A 20698-nucleotide genomic window follows, 5' to 3' on the forward strand; every position below is an offset into this window, starting at 1 on the left:
TCTAGTGTTTTTGAGATTATGGGCAACAATAACACTGCCTCAATGAGCTACTGTGACTGAAAGCAAGCTACATTTTTTAACCTATCTTCACATACCACCTGATGATATGCAGTCCAGGTCACGTGATCTATTAGAAGTTCTAGAATGAACTGAACTATAGTATATAAACATATATGGATGAAATTACAGCTATAAAATACATACCTTTGATAAATATTCAAAGCAGTTTTGTTGTCTGCAAAGGACAAACAAATCTTGCAACTTGACATATTTGGTATTTTTTTGTTTTGGTAACTAATACTGATTTACAACGTAATATCTAAAATACAAATTCTAAATGACAACATTGATTGTTTTATTTTTTAAACCAACTATGCGAATATGACTCATTCTCCTGTTTCAAGTTTTTCAATTCTGCAATCTTGTTCTTTCACGCAAGGGAATTAAACACTTGTGTACAGAGGGTTTTCAGAGGAACATAATTTGCAATTACACTTTCAGTTGTAAGTTTTTACTCTTCATTTATTATACTCTTTCTTTCCTTTCATATATTCCCTAACCTGTAAAAATGAAAAGGAGAATTAGAAGTCACAGTAACACTTGATTTTATTAAATACCACAGATTATTATTACGTTCAGCCACACATATTTTTAGAGGCAGAAGAAATTCTTGTACCTCTCATCCTGCTTTAATAAAGGGATAAAGGGAAACCCCAGGTGGCATCAGAGGCTAAATTTACACACACACACACACACACACACACACACCTGCGCGCGCGCACACACACTCACACACACACAAACAGAGTTACTTAAGTAGAGTGTTGGCCAAATTCCAGTTAAGATCTTAGTCAGGTTTAAATGTTATACAACTTATATATTTTGACAGAGAATCTATGTTACAGTGTAGTAAAAATACTAAGTTATCTCTTAACACATGAGAAAGAGATAAATCCCTTTTTTGCATTGTAGTCCTTTTGATGATCAGGACAGTAACGTCACGTCACAGGCATGGCTGGTGAGATTATTAGTAGATGCTTAGCCATAAAGAACTATTTTAAAAAGCATTAGACAACATGTATTACACAATAGAGTTTCACACTTGTTGCCAACCCATTTACAGTATAACCCTGCACAACTACGGAGGTGTCTCACACAGGTTTCTCTGGAACTGGAGAACATGTTTATCCAGATTATATGTAACTTGTGACATTTCCAAGAGACATGACAAAATAAGGAAAACCACATTAATAGCAGACACCCCCATGCATGTAAACATAGCCAGTGTTGTCAGCTACACTATATACAGTGTTGATTCAGGCAGTGCAGGATGAGGCCAGGTCAGTAATGCCAAAGTCACCACTTACAACTGTAGCTTGATATTTAGGAGTGAAAAGTCACCAGTAAGTTAGTAGTAAGTTAGACATCATTTAAAATCAACTTGTCACATCTGACATTTTGTCTCTGGATCCATTTATCAGTAGTGTCATTACTAAAGCAATAACAAATTCATTGGCACATTAAACACCATCATGAACAGAGAATCCAGTGATAAAGAGATTGTTTCTGGCATTTGAGAATTTTTGAGATGAAAATCTAAGCAACATTACCCGTGAGCCATATCTGGCTGATATTTCACAGTCATCAAACAAATACCAAAAAAAAAAATCCAAAAAACCATAACAAATATAATAAAAAATTATAATAATATTAACAACCAAAAAAAGAATAAAAGTGCAACAGTATGAAATGTTGTATTCAGAGCTATTAGTCTGATGTGCAGAGAACACTTGGGAAAAAAAGCTCTGAAAGGATAAAGCAAAATAGGAATGTGCTGTATTCGATCAGAAAAATTTGCATTCCGTTTTGAATGCTATTAGGTAGAGAGAAATGGAATACAAATAACTTTTTAGAGAAATACAGCTTATTTACAGAGTAGGAAAGTGCAAGGCTAAGCTTTCATAGACATTCACACACCTTTCCACAGGTCATATTCACAGTATATACCAAAAGACATGCGTGGAGGCACATACATATTTATCATACATATAAACAGAATATACCAAAACCAGAACACCAGTGAAAAACAACTGTTTGTGACTGATTAACCGATAACTGAAACAATGCATGCAAAAGCATTGACATCGTGGGATGTGAGAAGGCAAAAGCTGATGTTCCAGCCCTTTGAATAAAAAAATAACACTGTCAAAACAATAAAAAAGGACCATCTTTGACTTTTCATTCTTCTATTAACTGATACAGAGTACTAGCCTATTTTTCGTCATATTTTAATAGAATTTTTTACCAAAGAAAAGTCCTTTTTTTAAATAAGAGGTACAATGTTTGCTTTTTTTATTGGGTTCTCAACCTTCCCGGAATATGTTTAGAATGTGTTAGCGCCATGGCAAATAAAATAAATTAATATTTTTGACAAAATAAATGCTTGATTTGAAATGCTACAATTTTAATAAGACAACCAGATTATTCTAAACACAACTGGGTAAAAAGACACCGCTCTTTGCGTACCTGCATACTTCAACAGAAAGGAGTAGTAAATCATTCCGTTAGACTACCACAAAAAAACTTGTAGACTAATTAAAAAAAAAAAAAAAGCAGAGTAATGGGGCTAAAACTAATTGCAGTGTTTAGGTATTATCTGTATTGCTACAGACAATTGACAAGTTCCTCTTTTCATCATGAAAGTCACAAAAGCACCATCTTAATCACGTTATATCTCACTGTAATTTGGTAGATCACAGAACAAGTACAGTACTCATAGTTACTGTCACAAACTTTCATTGACAACATTTTTTAGTAATTTTAATGATCCATGTAGAGTAAAATAAATTAGCTTTTTTAAACTTGAATTACTTGTCCTTCTCATAGAGAGAGGCACGTACACACTTTCGCACATAAAAAGCGGTAAGAGCACTGCAGCAGGCAGTGAAGATGAAGAGTGCAACAGCGTCATGTGCAAGATCGCCATGAAGCTGCTCATATAAGGGTCGGCGCTCTGTGAAGTCTGTTCGTAGTGCTTCGATCTGCAAAAGAGTGCACGCTACCACAAACACATGAAAGATTTGGTGGCCCTGCCCAAAGAAGTCACATTTGCCAGGGAACAAACTCTCTGGGTGAGGGCAACAGAAGAAATAGGCGCTGATTAGGAAAAAGATCACGTGGTAGAAATGGTACGCCACAATTGGATCAGGGCAGCCCTCCTGGTAGCATCTGTAGATGCGGTGAACCACAGGGCTTATGTCTAAGCAGTAAGCCAAGGCTGAGGGCACCACTTGGAAGAGCTTAAGGACAAACTTGGGTAGCCCACGACTGGCATATTTGCTATAGCAGCAGCCAAAGCAAGTAAGCCAGGCCAAGAAGGCTGCGGCAGGTAAAAAGAGCCCTTGCACTCTAGTGTGCCACTCTTTTTCTATGGCATAGTAGTAGTGTGCCAGGGCACTACCATACTGGTATACAGAAACTCCCACATAGTCGAGGAAGTAGAAGGTGTAGTAGGAGAGCTCCGACTTGGCAGACAGGAGATGAGCGAGAGCGCTGAAGGAGAGGTAGGTGAAGGCTGCCAGGAGGACAATGAACAGGGGCTGAGCATGAGGGTCTCGCAAAAAGTCAACTGTCTCAGAGACTTCCTGCCACTTCACCAAGATGATGAGGGCAGCCAGCAGATGGGTCCACACATTGAGGGTCTCATTATGCCTTTGAAAGAGGGTGAGGAAGTAGTAGCGCCAGCTTTGGTCCGGCTGTCTGTAGCCGGTGTGGATGTGACGCTCACGGAAAACCCAGGGAACATCAGACACCTTCACAGTACAAGGCAGAGTGGGGAAGGCCGACTCCAGCAGCTGTGGGATCTGACGAAGCTGCTGTGCGTTGATGAAGAGGCGACCAATCTGCTCCATCACCACTGTCGCCATGGCAAACTAAAGGAATGAACCAACATTAAGTTAGTCAATTTGTATCTGGCATCTTACATACTGTTGTCTCCTGGTCTGTTTGTGTGCACCTGCTTTAAAAAAAACAAAAAGAATCATTCAAGTCAATTATCAAACAACAATTCAAAAATTCTCAAATTGTTACATAATTGAATTGAATACCTCTGTTATTTGTTTTACACATTTCAAAAATGACAAGCAAGATGAAGGTGTTGCATTTTTCACTATTTTCTATGCCAAAACAATAATCCAAACATAGTTGTGAAATGCAAGCGGAATTAGTTCAACTGACAAACCTATAACTGATGAGATGCTTGATTTAATACACTGTCATTAACATTTTACTGAAAGCTGCAATATGAAATGCAGGCAGAACTATGTATTATCTCTATTTTGACATATGATAGAACAGTTAACATATTTAGCAAATAGCAATATAACATTCATTTTGAGATGTCTTTTTTTCATCCTCACAAACGTAAGTACAACATGATGCACCTGACCTGTGGATGATTTGGATGCAAATACTACGCAACTCTGACTATTTGCAAGAAGTTGACAATATGCTTGTTTGATTTCTCACCTCATTTAACCCAAGCCGTTTAACTGGTTGAACGACTTGGGTAACTGCCACAACATTAGGGAGAATATGAATTATATTTCCTGGAATTCTTTCCCCCAGATATATATTATGGATTATATCATTTTCTAGTTTAGTATAACAGTAATAGTATTTTGGTCTAATGCTTTGTCTAATAACACTTTAACAACTAGACTTAACTGACAACCTAACTATGTCACATGCACTGATTATGGCTTTTGGGCTACAGCTAATTTGACCATTATCTAAACGCTAGATGGGGGAACTAAATCAAAATCAAATAAACGTTTCAGTAATTTCGTATGGTTACTTTCTGTTTTTCGGGGTCTACAGACAGCCCTGCTGTACTGTATGTGGTGAAGACAAATGGCAGAGGCAGCAGCCTCGGGCACATCAGGCTGTGTGGGATGTACACAGGCCTGGCTGGGATCAGGAGGAAAGGCGTGGAGTGATGTTGGTTGCGTAACATAACCCCATCAGGCGTCCACACCCTCAGTTTGCAACGGGGTTGCAATCGTTTAACATATGAAAAGCTAGATAACGTTCCACCAAGACCAGGAAGGATGTTTCAAAGTGTAGGTATTGAACTCTGGCCTACACGACCCTGTTGCAGTGAAGAAATTTGCATCTGATTGACATATTTGTTTAAAACGGACGTACAATGTCCAAATGAAATTTGCATCCACCCTTCCTCTCAACCTCGAGTCTTGCTTTAATTCCCCATGCTCATCACGATCTTCTGCTAATCACTGTTTAGAGTTCAAGTCGTAAAATGCCGCTGCACATTGGTGAAAAATGCCTGAGGCTTTGCGTCCGAGGCGCATCTCAACCTACACGTTATGTGACTTCATCATTTAACCGAATGCACGCTATTGATTTCCAGTGGGTCACAATAATAAAAAGGACATACCTGTGGGCAGTGAACTCAATCCAAAGTCTTGACTTTAGTAGTCGAGAAATAATTCACAGCCGTACAGAATATAGACAGCATTATTTAAAGAGGTGAGCAGAAAAAGGATGACCGTGACTGGAGCAGGGCCTGGCGGATCTCTCGGCGCAGTTGCAAGACGGATACAGTTTGACAGGCGGCTCTACTGGCCAATCAGCAAACGCTGCACTGCTCATTTCGGTCTGACGCGCACACCGGATTGACCAATCACAGCTGCAGTCAGGCTCAACCCACCCACTCACAACTGGCATTCTTCCACTGTCAAATGAATGCCTGGCACTCCCCTGAGGCATTTCTGTCTGATTAGACTTGTGGGTGTCTGCCTGTTTACTCATAGTCAAACAAACTGATTAAATGTTTGAGAAGTGCAGGACTGATTAAAAAAAATAATAATAATAGATGTTATGTCGTGTTAGTAAGTGATACTACTAACACCCTTTTAATTCATGACATGTCGCCATAATGTTTTATTCAATATTACCCACAAATGTGTTTTCTTCGTGCATTGCTTTATATAAATCGTAATTTTATTGCTAAATGTGCTATTCTGAACTCTAACACTAGTTACAGTTATAGCCCCACTGGGTCACATTTAGTTGTCAATTTCTTCAATGGCTACATCATGCAATGAAATCATTTTTATGACCTTTTACTTGTTTAGCACTCTGTAAAAATCTTACCACTGTTGGTGTTTCTGAAGAATCTATATTGATTCAAAACACCCTACTCAGTGCATATTTCTAACAGCTTGATGGACTAAAAGTTTGTCTATCAATATCTTTTTACCTCCGCTGCTACCTCTCTTAACCTGAATAAAGCAATGCCTGACAGCATGAACAAAAAAGTGTAAACAGAAGTTTAGAGCATGATTACTACTAGTTACTAAGTGCAGATAAAGCCAATGATAATATACTTTGGTAAAGCTAAAGAAAAATTCATAATTACAAACAAGATTCTAAAAATTCCAAACAGACGAAAGGGTCTTGGAGTCAAGCCAGTGCTGTCAGAGAATCGATCAGCCCTGCACTATGGGTACAAATGTCTCTATGTATTGATAGAGCTGTGTATTTTAAACTAGTTTGCCATTGGTGTCTGTGAATATTTTAATATTACTGTGAGAACACTTTCAGTCAATCCATGCTGGCATTTAGGGTATACTCCATGCTATTGTTATATATGCAGTTTGCAAGCTTTTTATACGAAAGCACCGTAAAGTGAAGAACAGCACTAACTGCTTTTAACTGCTGACTGGATTCCTGTCTTTGGCATATGACTTGGTCAACCTGTGTGAACTTTTCTTTGAAGCTCCAGAACCCATCCCTCCCAGGATAAGCGGTTAAGGATAATGGATGGATAAATGAATGGGAAAAATCAATTAGTTGTGCTGAAATGCCACTAGGTGTCAGTCGTGTCATAGTTTCAGAAGATTACTCAAGCCCCTGTCACACAAGTAGTTACATCTTCAACCTTCACAAAGCTACAATAATGACAATTCATCTCAGATATTATGAAGACAGAAACAGATTAAACTGGATACACTCTTTAATGGTTGAACTTTAGTATGGTACAGCATATTCGAATTTACAGTATTATCAGCAATTGTGAACAGTAGTATATGATTAGTTTTATATTACGTATAAGGACTGTGGTATTAGAATCGAAATCCCCAAATCAAAAAATATAGTTCATACCACAAAAAAGTAGAATCTGCCAATAAGAAACAAAGACACATTAGATAATATCCAGCCCTAGAGTTACAGGTGAACAGCAGAATCAGAACACAAATAAAAAAAAAAAAATAGCTTATGTTTAGAGATGTAAAGATTTTTATCCAGCTCTCAAATAAATTAATTCTCCCTTTCTTTCATTGCCTTCTTGTTCTTTCTCACTTCTTCAAGCTTCTTGTCCTGTTTTTTTTTTAAGATAGGAGAATCACAACACTGTGAGTTTCATGTTTTCCAAAAATAGCAGTTAAGAGAGGCTGAAATACCACAATGACGTTACCTTCTCCTTGAACTTCTCATTGAGAGCTGCCATGCGTGCAGTGCGAGTCTCCTTGTTTGCCTCCATCTTCTGGTTAAGTTTCTCCTGCGCCATCTTGCTAAAGTTGCAGTTTTCCTCAATTACTTTTTGGATGACTTCTTTCTCGTGGTCGCGTTTCTCAGCCAAGTGTTTCAGCACTTCAGCCTCATGACTCTGACAAAATGACAAAAGAAGACTTTTGTAGCAGGTTAAGAGAACTTGCATCCTAACCCATCTGGTACTGCCGATGGTTTTCATAGTTGTTGTTTACAAAAATCTGTTATCAGTTGGCTATTTCTGATGATACCTTGCGTCTTTCCTCAGCAGCATCCAGTTTCTTCTTAATCTCATCCAGTGATGTTTCCTTTCTTTTAAGTGGGGAAAATGGAAATTCCCCCTTGGCATCTGGGGATGATGGACCCAAGATGACCTCAAACGCTTGACCTGAAGAACGCCTGTTCAGCTCCTTTACTTGGATGTCTGGAAACATTTTATTTTTGAACAAGCGAGCAAGTTATATCGAATAGGATGGCGTAAATTCAGAAATAAGGGAAATATTGCCAGATTTATTCCAGATTTGAACCAGTATCAACCATTGTTTACTTTTACTTGTATAAAAATGCATCTGCAAAAAACTGTATACTGTATATACATAATACTGACAATTAACTGTACATTGAAAAACAATATTTGGCCTGCAAGTCACTATCTTATTGTACATAATTAAGAGAGGGTAAGCTGGCCTTTAGAAGTACTTGCTTTGTCAGGGAGGTAATCCCTGCTGTGTGGCTGACATTTTCTAGCTAACTAATGGAAACAAAATACAGTTTAAAACAGAGTTCATTCAATACATAAAAAAGTCTTTGTCAAAGAACATTTTGCACCACTTTTGCAACTTCCTGCACCTAACACATCAAAGGAGTCTGGTTGCTGGTGCATGGTTAAATGAAGCAAGTCTAGCATATGTTTCAAGGACAAGGTAGCATTTTGTTTGCCCTTCTTTACTGGGACCTGTCTGGTTACCAATAATGTCCTGTTGCTGATTTGTTTTGTTTTACTGAACATGCTTAGTTTGCTAGACATGGAAGGTTTATAGGCTTTTAACTCTAATGATCCTAAAAGAGTAGCTATACACATCAAGTAGTTTTCACCTACCTCCACTGCTTGCCATGTCAGATGAAATGTTGTCTTTAATACCACTATAGGAAAGATAAAACAAAGGAAATTAGAGTCATGCATTGTATTTGTAACTGCACACACTGGAATAGTTCATGTTTTGGCATTTTATCTGTCAAGTACACTAGCATGCCTTTAAATTATTCTGTTGCAAATTTTCTTTCTTGTTTGGCCTATATCACCCCAATCATTGCATAAAAAGCCAATTAATAACCTAATTCCTGCATGTCTTAAACATGTTGTTTAATCTGATGACCGGCCGCGTGTTAATCCAGCAAAAGGTCATTTTATCAGCATATATCAAAAGTACACATCAGCAGGTACTCAGTAGTTGCACATTAGTGTTCCAACACTGCATAATCTGTTCAGTGATCAGTTATTATGTGGGTTATTAAGCTATTATGATACACACGCCTCCATTATTAATACAAAGTTAGCAAATAATAGTGACAAAAGGGAAAAGTCTCTAACAAGACAATCATCTGAGTTTATTACCAGTGAGATAAAAGAGGCAACTTTGGAAGAGTTGCAGAGGGGGTATTTCATGTTAGCTTACCATTGTGCAAGTGTGATGTCAATAAAATGGCGGGGGCGGGGGGAATAGAAATACTGTACGATACAGACCTAAACACAATTCAAAACTAATAAATACAAATTCGTTTTTGGAAAACGAAGATGATTAAGGTTCTTAATTAAGGGCAAGCCGATGCACCTGAACGCCGCACTAAACGTTTTATGGTAGGCATTATTACAATTTACTAACTCATAAACAAAAAATCAATCAGCCCTGGCTTATGGTGCATTGGGAGGCAAGATTAGAAATTATATTAACAAATGATGTCTATAATAATGCTTTCGAAAGTATTTTCAAGTTTAGTATTTTTCCTGACTTATCGTTACCGTTGTTGCAGTGTTTAATGAACTGTGGTGAAAACAAAGTCCGTAATAACTTAACAAAAATTACAACTAATTTCAAAACGCTGCAAGAACTGTCCAAAGTTGCCTCGCTCTGTATAACATCTTGTCTAATAATCTAAAAGCCTTGTTAAAGATTTGCATTAAAGCATTGTTCTTACCGTCAAGTGCCTCAGTTTGAACAAAAGACCTACGCCAAGTCCTCCTCCTCTCTACAGATACCGCCAACATCTGCACCTTCGCGCAAAAAAGCTATAGAAGCCAAACGTCACCACATATCTTTGTATCCGTTGGTCCAAATCCACCAATCACAGACGGTGTTGAAACTATTAAGCGCCAGGATCGGGAGGCCAAAATAAGAGACACACAGCTGGCACGACTTCATGGATGTGAGAGCAAAACAAGCCTGACAGGACCTGCCTGACGTTATGTCACAGTCAGTTAGATCATGCACTTAAGCCAGATGAGTAATTATAAATGCACAGTAGAGTAAATGCAGTAGTGAAAGGGGAAACTGTAACCGTAACTGTAAATACTGGTTAACCTGATACAGGAAAGCTGATTTAGTTTAATGAATTAACAGCTACATTGCATGGAGATAAATATACCAAGCCAACATTTGCTTAACTTTGTTATTGACAACAATCCCATTAATTACACCATGTGCTTAACCTATATTTTCAAAATCTAAATATCAATATAAAATCAATATAAAATGAATCATGTCACTTTCTTCTGATCTTATTGAACGGACTAATTGTACATACAAGATTCCGAACAGTAATCTCACACCATCTCAAACAGTTTCATCAAACAAGTTTCCCAAAGTATGGCTGAATCCACAGAACTCCACAGCTACACACTGACCCTTTCAATTCTACCATGTTGGTTACCACTATCTTGTAGTAAGTTCCTTTGCTCCAGTTACTGTGTCTCTTGTAGTCCACATCTGTTCCTTTCAATAGCTGAGCTGAACTGAACTCTCTTGTAAAAAAAAACGGCTGTTATGCATTGTTTCTTGACAACTGGGCAACAAACTTAAAAGGTAAACTACAAAGACAAACTATAAAGCCAATCATCAGTACGCCTAAACATATGCCTCCTAATCCAATTAACCTTACAATACACAACATAAACAAAATCAGAGGAGACCCTGGTTGGCTCATACATAATTGTGCTCCAATATTAGAAACATCACAATGAACTTAATGTTGGAAACGATTACTAAATTACGTTGTTCTATGTTGTTCTCTCTCTTCTTCTTTCTGGTGTCAGAGGTTACCAGCACTTAACACACTATAGGAGATCAGTCTTTACCGCTGTTTCATTCTGATTCAAAGACAGACCCATATTATGGGTCTATCAAACTCGTTGGTCCTCGTCTTGACACGAATCTGACGGACTAGACCTTGATCGTCCTTTAATGTGTGGATGATCCTGCCAATCACCCATGAGTTACGAGGTGCTGACTCATCAACAATCAACACAATGTCCCCAGGAACAAGCTTGTAGTTTGCATGTGTCCATTTTTGCCGCCTTTGGAGCTAAGGTATTAATGGTTGGGTTTTTTTCTTTATTGTTTTGCAGTAAAGCATTTTTCTTTGAAACTGAATATCATTTGTTACATTTTCTAATCCCATTCTTTTCAAAGCTAGAAGCGTGTCTTTCAATCTGAGGGGCCACGCTAGGCCCCGCTTTAAGCGTGTCCATGATGAGTAGCACTATATCAACTTTTGCATTATATCACTGCTTTCCTCAGCTGCGAGAACATTCACTCTGACATTTCTTTTGACCACAGGATCAGCCTCTTGCAAGTCTGAATTCCTTGGCCATTTCTTGACTGCCTGTATAAGAAAGTCAGGTCCAGATACCCACAGCTTATTTTGCAGAAAGGCTTTCACGTTCTGACCCCTTGATGCACCGTCTGCTGGATTAAGCTGAGAGTTTACGTAGTGCCACTGTGAGACTGTTGAGGAGTTTAGAGAATCAATTGGTTTTACAGTATTAATACTTGTGCCATAGCAAGGTAACATGCAGCATTAGGTTTCCCCAAGCTTGAAATGATAAATATATGTAGATGTATTTATTGCTTGCACATATGTCAAATGCATTTCATTTTTCGGTTTTGGATTACCAAATCATTCATTATGTTGCATTTTTAGTTTAGGTGGGTTTTTCTTAAACTGTAGCATGGTCCCAGACAAGAAAAATCTGAATAACCTTGGTTACATTAAATTGAATGTATGCTGCTACTTAGTGTTTCTAAGCAGCCTAGATTTTATGGTTAAAACTCCCTACTTTTACAGTGCTACTAAAGCTTTTTATAGTCGGTGGATGATTTCTCCACCGTCTGAACCACAGGAGGAAGATTATTAACATAATATTTCAGCCGAATTGATATTCAATTTGGCAAAATGCTTGGGCAGGCAGTGTCATTGTCTTTAGTTTAACTTCCATTTATTCATTACGTAGGTGTGGAGTATAGAAAGCCTTTGGGTTACTGTAATGTCACCACATACTGAGTATAGTAAAACAAACGTTTGGACATTGCAACTGGTTTAATGTCGGATTATTGGATTAATTGCTTTGTTTAAGCAATTAACTGTGAAGACACTAATAGGTTTTTCTGTTTTAGTAACTCCAGTTATAACGTGTTTTTCATAAACTGCTCATCCTCATCGCGTGAGTTGGTATCTTTGTAAAACAAAACAGTTCCAAATGTAATTATCCGTGTTGAACTGTAAACTCATGTATGTTGAACACATCCTGCAGTGGTCACTTTGTGGTTTATAGTTATATGCCTGTGGTTTTGTTTTCAACTTAATAACATGTATGAACATAGAATAATTTATGACGTTTTGGCAAAGAAATGTTTGTTTTTCCGGTGTAGATATTAAAGGGACTAATAATAACCGGATCACTGTTGGCTCCCTACTTGCTGCTGCACTGGCAACAGAAGGGGCTTTGAAGCGGCTTCGGTCAGCAGCTGACTCGCTCTGTTAAGATTTGCAGTTTAAACTGCAGACACTTGGGAGGCTGAGCAGGAAAGTTGAAAGTTCCCACATTTACAGCTTTGTTCATACGCAGCACTCTCCAGACACAACTAGACTAATTTAGAGTTTGGACTGAAAACAATTGGAATTTTCATGGTACTTATTGTAACACGTGTAGGCCAGCATATTTATTCTTTGTTTTTGTATTTTTATAGTTTTTTATGTGTAATTTAATGTTTTTCATTTGAGGTAATCGAACTGGATTGTAATTTGAAAAACCATCGAGCCACTTCCGTTGTGTGTGTGTGCGCGTGAAACAGGAAAACCAAAGGCGACAGTGTTCCCACTATTATTTTCAGCATTTATGTCAAAATGGGAGCTTGCCTGGCATTGTGCTCTTTAGCCAGCTGTGTAAGTATTTTTATCTTAATACAAATATGTGTATGTATCTAAAACGCTGTGCTAGCCAGTGACAATCCCAAAGATGCTAGCATAGCATGCTAATCATCAGCGAATCAACAAGGAAAATAAACACAGAGGAAGTGTCTGGAAAGGCCACTGACACTAACGGTCATCGTTATAGTTTAACATGTTAGCTAGCTAGGTTAAAAGGTAGAAATGTAACGTTATAACGTTTCTCAATGGCCTAATCTTCTAAGTTACGACAACTGTAAGCTGAAATGCTTTCTACAGGCCAACAACGACACTGTCAACATCTGTAGATTGAAGAAGGTGGAGTCCGTGTGGACTAGTTCCAGGAGACCTTTCTGCTAAACTGGCATAACCCTGGGCCTGTGCTTTTCCGTTGTAACGTCATATAACCGTCATGCAGTTACAGTGTGTGATTAATGTGTGGCTTATGAAAAACAGCAGTCTACATTACTTTAGCTGTTAAGCAGATGATGCGTAAATGTTTAACCCATATACTTCCCATTTATATATTGTAGGCCTCCTGTCTGTGTGGCTCAGCGCCATGCCTACTGTGTGGCTGCTGTCCCTCCTCCAATAACTCTACTGTCACTCGCTTGGTGTTCTCCTTCTTTTTGCTGCTGGGCACCTTGGTGTCTGTCATCATGATCCTTCCTGGCATGGAAACACAGCTTCGCAAAGTGAGATCAGTGTTCTTCTTAATGTTATTACATTATATTATAAAGGAATATATACCACATTGGGCGTTACTTAAGATTTATTGATATGCATTATATGTTTGCTAACTGACAAATTTCAAAAGTGGAAGCGGCTGTGATGATGTATCACAATCCTCTAGTTATGGAATTTGTGTACAGTAAATAGAAAAAATATCTATGTTGTTTCTGTTACTGCACTCACTTCATAGCTTAATATTTACACACAAAATTTCAAGTCCTGTATCTGTAAGTATCGGCAAATATTATATCTATTTATATTCAATATGTTCTTGATAAGTACTAATTCGTTTTATGTGATTGTCCTCTGTTTCATAGATCCCAGGATTTTGCCAAGGAGGGACTGCTATACCTGGTATTGAAAACAAGTTTAACTGTGATGTCATTGTGGGCTACAAGTCTGTCTACCGTATGTGCTTCGCCATGACTTGCTTCTTCTTTCTCTTCTGCGCAATCATGATTCGTGTCCGTAGCAGCAAAGATCCACGTGCAGCTGTTCAAAATGGGTAAATGCTTTAGTTTATTTGTTTATAAATTGAGTCACATTTACTGGTGCTATTTTCATCTGTCTGCTGTACTGATTTTAGGTTTGTAACTGTTTATTTTCAAGGTTCTGGTTCTTTAAGTTTCTTATCTTGGTTGGAATTACAGTGGGAGCTTTTTTCATCCCTGATGGAACATTTCACACTGGTAGTAATTTGTTTTGTTTAATTACAATGCACAGAAATTTGTTACAAAATCTTGAGAAAAAAAAACACTGACTTAATGATTAATGAATGATTCAGGCAATGCAAAAATATCTATTACTGATGCCTTTTTATTTTTCAGTGTGGTTTTACTTTGGAGTTGTGGGATCCTTCATCTTCATTATCATCCAACTTATTCTCCTCATTGACTTTGCCCACTCCTGGAACAAAGTTTGGGTAGAAAATGCAGAAAATGGTGACAACAAATGCTGGTTTGCAGGTACAGCATTCATTTTCAAAAGGCATTTCTTGGTATGTTAAGCTACATGTTATTTGTCAAATAATTAAATATACCATTTAAACACACTATTGGTTTAGACATTTCTTTGTCTTCTCGCCTGTCAGTAACATTTTTATTACTGACAATAAGTCAGTAACATTTTTATTACACTTGTGGATACTTTCTTTCTAGAACAGTGGCTATTTGTGTTATTGTACAGTAAGTTCATCAGTATGTTCATGTTATTTCCAGGACTTCTGTCTTTCACTTTCCTGCATTACGCCCTGGCTATCACTGCTGTGGTGCTCTTTTACGTGTACTACACACAGCCTGATGACTGCACAGAGCACAAGGTCTTCATTAGCCTCAACCTTATCTTCTGCATCATAATTTCCATTGTTTCCATCCTACCAAAGATACAGGTAACATGTTTCCCAGTCTTATTTGATACTACTGTGCTTAGTCTGTGTAATATGAACAAAGGAAGCAGAAGCTGTTGGGTACTATGTAGCAAGATATGGTAAGAGGTCAACACTCTGGCATCTCCAAATCTCACTGTGGTCAGTCTTTATGGACAGACTGATCTCTGTTGAAAATGAAATATTATATATAAGAGCATAAAGACATAAATAAAACCCAGTGTAGAGGAAAATAGCTGTAACATTTTTCTGTTTATGTACTAGTTCCCCAAACAGGGTAAATGATAAAAAATGGATAGATGAATTTGCTGGTTTGACCACATTATTAGCTTTTCTGAAAATAGTTTTAAAAGCAAGAGCTGTCATTTTTAATCAAGCTACATACCATATAAAAATATTTTTCCCTTCCTAGTTGAGCTTTTGATAGAAAGACACACTTTGTTTCACAGGAGCTTAACATTTGTTCACACTATGGATTTAATCAAATTCATTCTTCATTCATTCTTTTTAATATATATTAATTACAGGAAGCCCAGCCACACTCTGGACTGCTCCAGGCTTCGCTTATCTCCCTCTACACAATGTATGTCACTTGGTCTGCCATGACCAACAATCCAAGTGAGTCTCTGTTGTTTTCCTCTTTGAGCTCTCCTCTCTTAGTAGCTCACTCACTTTTGTTTTCTTTAACACATGTGCTTGCTGTTTATCTGCTGCAGCTTTGTGATCACACTGGTGAGTTTTTCATGGCATGCTGTAGGAGCAAAGCTGCTTTTTGCCAATAGTTACCATGTCTTCCTTGTCTTAGGTTGACGTGTGATTTGCCTTTCCCAAGGGAAAGGTACAGATACTGATTGTATGCTGTTTGTTTGTATTTACATATTAGCAGCCAACTGATTTTGGCACACCTTATTTATTTATTTGTTTTTGTTTTGTTTTTTGGGGTCACATAAGAGACAAAAAAACTTAAATATACATTTGATGAATATTGAAATAAATTATTTTAAATAATTAAAATATACGATCAGCTTTGACTAAGCTAAATGAATTCAAAACCATGTTAGATACATATTTTAAAATATCATTTGTAGAGCAGCAACAAGAATATCTGATAAAACTGCTTCACTGTATTTTTAAATCATAATACAAACAGTTTAAAACATTACTTTTTAAAAATTGTTACTGTTGGATTAGACTTACTTATGACATGCAGGTCTCCCTGGTAAAGAGACAAGTGAGTGAAAATTAAATAAAATTTATGCAACATAGTGTACATAGAGAAGCCTAAACTAATTGCTCCCAAATGCTCCCTGGGTGAAGTTTAAAAAGAATAAAGAAGTCAGTTAAGAGTAAGGGGTGGGTTAGGGACTTGTGGGCTACTGTCAGGTAGAGAGTCTACCAGAACTTGCTCTACTTTAAGATTTGTAGTAAATTGGTCTAAATGGTTAATGTGCAGTAGGAGGGTTGCGTCAGGAAGGGCATCCGGCGTAAAAACTGTGCCAAATCAACATGCGGACAATGATCCGCTGTGGCGACCCCGAACTCACGGGATAAGCCGAAAGGAGAGTGGTAGTCTAGTAGCTTTCAGTTAAGCATGTTTATAGTAATTAACGATCAGCCAGCAAGCCTACTATGATTATCACAATGGTGGATAAGAGATTGCGGGGAGAGCTAATAGTACTGTTTTTCTGAGAGTTTTACTTTTTCAATATGTTTGCTGATAAACCATTTTTATTTACTTTTATCTTTGTCTTTACAAAACTTTTAAAAATGTTAATTGAGATCATTAAACTACTAAAGTCTGAACTATTTATTCAAATGCCAATACAAATCTTCTGGTTAAGTCCCTGATGCTGATGTGCCCCAATTTTTTTTTTTATACAAAAACCCACTCTAATATTAACTCCCGTATGCAAGTGAAATGCTGGTAATGTAGGCTGCATGTGTGACTGCAGACATTTCTGTTAAATGGGATACTTGAGCACAGACATCGGCCAATAGAGATTAATAAAAAAATGTCAAAGATTGGCCCAGTTAAGTGACTGACTCCTACTACAGAGACACTGGTTGTTGAGAGTTGTTACAGAGTCATACTTCTTAACTTATGTGGAAAGTCTTTGGCACAGTTTTGTGTTAAAGCCTGTTTCTCCACCAACCGCTATCCCCAGGTGATCTGAGCTGCTGTTAGAAATTTTAAACTGCAAACAAGTAGTTTACAGGTGTGGTAGAGTGAGAGGAAATAAGTTCTAGTTAATCAATTGTGGATGTTGACATTCTGTTTGCTAAATTTAAAAAACAACAACAAAAAACACAGGAGGACAAATATATATAGTACAGTATGTGTGGGAAAACAATAGATTCGTGTTAGGTTAGGTTTGAACAGTCTGAGTGTAGAACAGTATATATTAAAATGTCTAATCTTGTGTGTTTCTTAGATCGGAAGTGTAACCCCAGCCTCTTGAGTCTAGTGTCAAATGTCAGCACCACTACACCATCTGGGGACAGCACTCCTGGAACAGTGCAGTGGTGGGACGCTCAGGGCATTGTTGGTTTGGTCATCTTCCTCTTCTGCACTCTCTATGCCAGGTACGTAGGCAGGCAGTACCAAAACTACTATAAATATATTTTCTTTTCTGTTTTTTATTATTTATATTTTTAAACAAACGTTTGTCTCTCCCCTAGCATCCGTTCATCCAGTAACACCCAGGTAAACAAACTGATGCAGACAGAGGAGGGCAGTGGGTCAGGTGGAGAGAGTGTGGTGGGAGAGGATGGCATGCGCAGGGCTGTGGACAATGAAGAGGAAAGAGTCACTTACAGCTACTCGTTTTTCCACTTCCACCTATGTCTTGCCTCCCTGTATATCATGATGACACTCACCAACTGGTACCAGTAAGTATCTATTATAACTGAAAATGTTTTCTGAGATGGCCAAAAGTTCTTAAATCAGCAGTTCTCCAATTTTGTGCGGCCTTTGTAGTCCTCTAGTATGACCACTAGAGGGCACATTAATTTACTTAAAAGTTTTCATATTTGAAAACACCTTGAATGTTTTAAAAGTAGTTTAAAAGGTTTAAAAAATATCATCCAACATAATCCCCCACATTACCTTGATAGATGTTCCTTAAATACAAAAAGATGTTATGTTGAGTTGATAAAATGTACTGTATTTTTCCTTCTGTGTCCTTCCTCAGGCCCGATACCACAACCCAGGCCATGCAGAGCAATATGCCAGCTGTTTGGGTGAAGATGAGCTCCAGCTGGCTGGGCCTTGGGCTCTACCTCTGGACCCTCATTGCTCCCCTCATCTTCCCTGACAGAGATTTTAGCTGAGCATGTCTTTGTATTTGGTCATATTTGCTTTTGTTTGATTGTTTCCTTATCTAATGTATTGGGCAATGTGAAGGGCACTATGGAGGTAATTCTGAATTTATTATTAATTTGTTAATTCTTTCTCATTTATTCACCTCTGCTGTTATGTTTGTTGTTTTACTTTTTGCAGTATCTGTATTGAATATGACAATGACTGTTTAATGTTTGAAAGTGTAGTTGAATGTTTGATAGTGGTTTCAGCAGGAATTTTATTTGCCAATGACTCACCTTGATAAGATGCTCTCTACTTTATATCTGATGTAGTGTGATTATGAGATTTTTACTGAACTTTTGTTACTGGACTATCACAAGACGGACAGCAACGAGGCATTTTCTCAATACCTCAGACATTTTATTTACAGATTCTCTTTTAAAGTTATGTAAGATCCGGCTTCTCTGATTGGCCAGGTCTGGAATGCCTTGATTAGCGTTACTTTTTTTAGTGCTGTGGCAATGAGGGTAACCCTCGATATGAGGGCCAGCATGAGGTGAGTGTAAGCACTAGATAAGACTTTAATGACACGCCCTACACAACATGACAGGGCTTCCCTTTTGCTGCTAGCCTTTATGCAAATTCACATCACTGAACCTTGAGCTAGGGAGTCCTGAGGACTAATCTCAGCTCTTCCTTGGCTACTCCAACCTAAAGTACTTCATCTCCGGTGCTATGCCTCTCCATATCTGAATGTGTTTGGCCTTTTACAGTCACAATATAATCTGCACCTGTATAGTGGTATGTTTGCAGCAGGGAGACGGGTTGATCCATAGCAATCAGCATCATGCACTGTGCAGTGTTATGGTTCAGGAGGACATAATGTGAACTCCTGTCCTTTCACAAAAGCCAGTTTGTCCAGAATGTTCCACACCATGTTGTTCAGTTAAAAGAAAAGGGATTTTAAAATCTTGCAATGTACACATAAATAATGGGACATTACATGAGTGATACAGTAAATTGCTGTTAATTAGTGTTGACTTTAATAGTATGTTGATGCTCGATAGAGTAAGTTTATGCATTACGTAGTAGTTACCTCAATTCTAGTCTGAATGGAATGAGAAATAAGATAAGTATTTTGTACTTGTGAAAATAATAATTTTGGAACAGTCTTAAATGTTATCCTTTGTTATGTTCTCAATCATTTCAGTGCCCACGCACATGAATCAGAGTTCCTGTTTCCCTGGCTGCACAGCTGAATATTGTGAATTGAGTTTTTACTGTTGCAAAAAATTCATTCTTTAATTTAGTTGATCAAAAAATGTAAAACATTTTAACAGCATCAACCTACTAAATAATTATTTTACATTTGCCAGTATTTGGTCATAAAATGTTTCAAAATACTATTAAAGTGCCTTTTTATATTCATGCATTTCTATTAAGCTTCATCACCAATCACATGTGCTTATTATTCCTTGCCTTATACATTGTGGTGAGTCAGCCATTGCATGCCATACGGCACAGGCAGTAAACATTAATTAATATTGTACTTAAAGTATAAACATTGTTTTTAATAAAGATGAAAACCTTTCAGTTGCTTATTGCTTTAATGGAGCTTACAATACCTATAACGAATATTCACTCTACCTAAGAGTTTCTGCTTTTTATTTGTTTTCAACTTTAATCAATGTCAATGTAACATAACTATGTTAAACTATAAAACATATTTGGTATCCTATGTATTCACCCCTGTAGATTGACTCATAGGTCAATACAGATGCATCAAATTAGATTTAGAGGCTCGCCCTTCTAATCAATCAGAGAATTCCAATTATTTATGCATGATTAGCAAATTTTGTAGCCATTTGTGTGTGTGTGTTTGTGTGTAGTTTCATAACAAACACCTGAAGCACTAGGCAGGGTGTAGTGGAGGGTCCCAAAGAGTAACACAATTGGAAGTAGGGTTATGGTAGTTGTCTTGTCGCGGCAAACACTTTTTTAAATCATATGGTTATTTGTTATCCTGCCCTCCAGTGCTAGGATGATTTGAACAGCCCTTTCCCCTCCCCAGCTGTGCAATGACGGTCCAAGCCCGGTAGAAATTGGGGAGAGTTGCATCAGGAGGGGCGTAAAAACTGTGCCAAATCAACATGCGACAATGCTCCACTGTGGCGACCCTGAACACACGGGATAAGCCGAAAGGACCAAAAAAAAAAAAAAAAACAACAGAAAATTGAAGCAGCACATTTACCTGACCCAACCCTTGT

The 20698-nt window shown here is 37.7% G+C and overlaps 3 protein-coding genes across 3 annotated transcripts; 1 reads left to right on the plus strand and 2 right to left on the minus strand.

Annotated features, from left to right (window-relative positions):
• Positions 1–588: 588 nt before the first annotated feature.
• paqr7b (progestin and adipoQ receptor family member VII, b) lies at positions 589–5627 on the minus strand. Its single transcript, XM_067511279.1, has 2 exons — positions 5456–5627; positions 589–3932 (listed from the first exon to the last, which is right to left on the minus strand). Exon 2 carries the CDS (start codon positions 3924–3926, stop codon positions 2868–2870), a length of 1059 nt encoding a protein of 352 aa, XP_067367380.1. The 5' UTR covers positions 3927–3932; positions 5456–5627; the 3' UTR covers positions 589–2867.
• A 1372-nt stretch (positions 5628–6999) lies between these two features.
• On the minus strand, positions 7000–9888 carry stmn1b (stathmin 1b). The gene is made up of 5 exons (XM_067511280.1): positions 9769–9888; positions 8672–8715; positions 7824–7996; positions 7499–7690; positions 7000–7401 (listed from the first exon to the last, which is right to left on the minus strand). The coding sequence occupies exons 2-5, from the start codon at positions 8685–8687 to the stop codon at positions 7342–7344; spliced, it is 441 nt and encodes a 146-aa protein (XP_067367381.1). The 5' UTR covers positions 8688–8715; positions 9769–9888; the 3' UTR covers positions 7000–7341.
• A 2965-nt stretch (positions 9889–12853) lies between these two features.
• On the plus strand, positions 12854–20024 carry serinc2l (serine incorporator 2, like). Its single transcript, XM_067511167.1, has 10 exons — positions 12854–13011; positions 13548–13709; positions 14064–14251; positions 14356–14435; positions 14574–14711; positions 14964–15133; positions 15658–15748; positions 17563–17713; positions 17810–18019; positions 18322–20024. The coding sequence occupies exons 1-10, from the start codon at positions 12973–12975 to the stop codon at positions 18458–18460; spliced, it is 1368 nt and encodes a 455-aa protein (XP_067367268.1). The 5' UTR covers positions 12854–12972; the 3' UTR covers positions 18461–20024.
• The last annotated feature ends 674 nt before the right edge of the window (positions 20025–20698 follow it).

This window comes from Channa argus, chromosome 7 (genome assembly GCF_033026475.1).
Source record: "Channa argus isolate prfri chromosome 7, Channa argus male v1.0, whole genome shotgun sequence".
Taxonomy (NCBI): domain Eukaryota; kingdom Metazoa; phylum Chordata; class Actinopteri; order Anabantiformes; family Channidae; genus Channa; species Channa argus.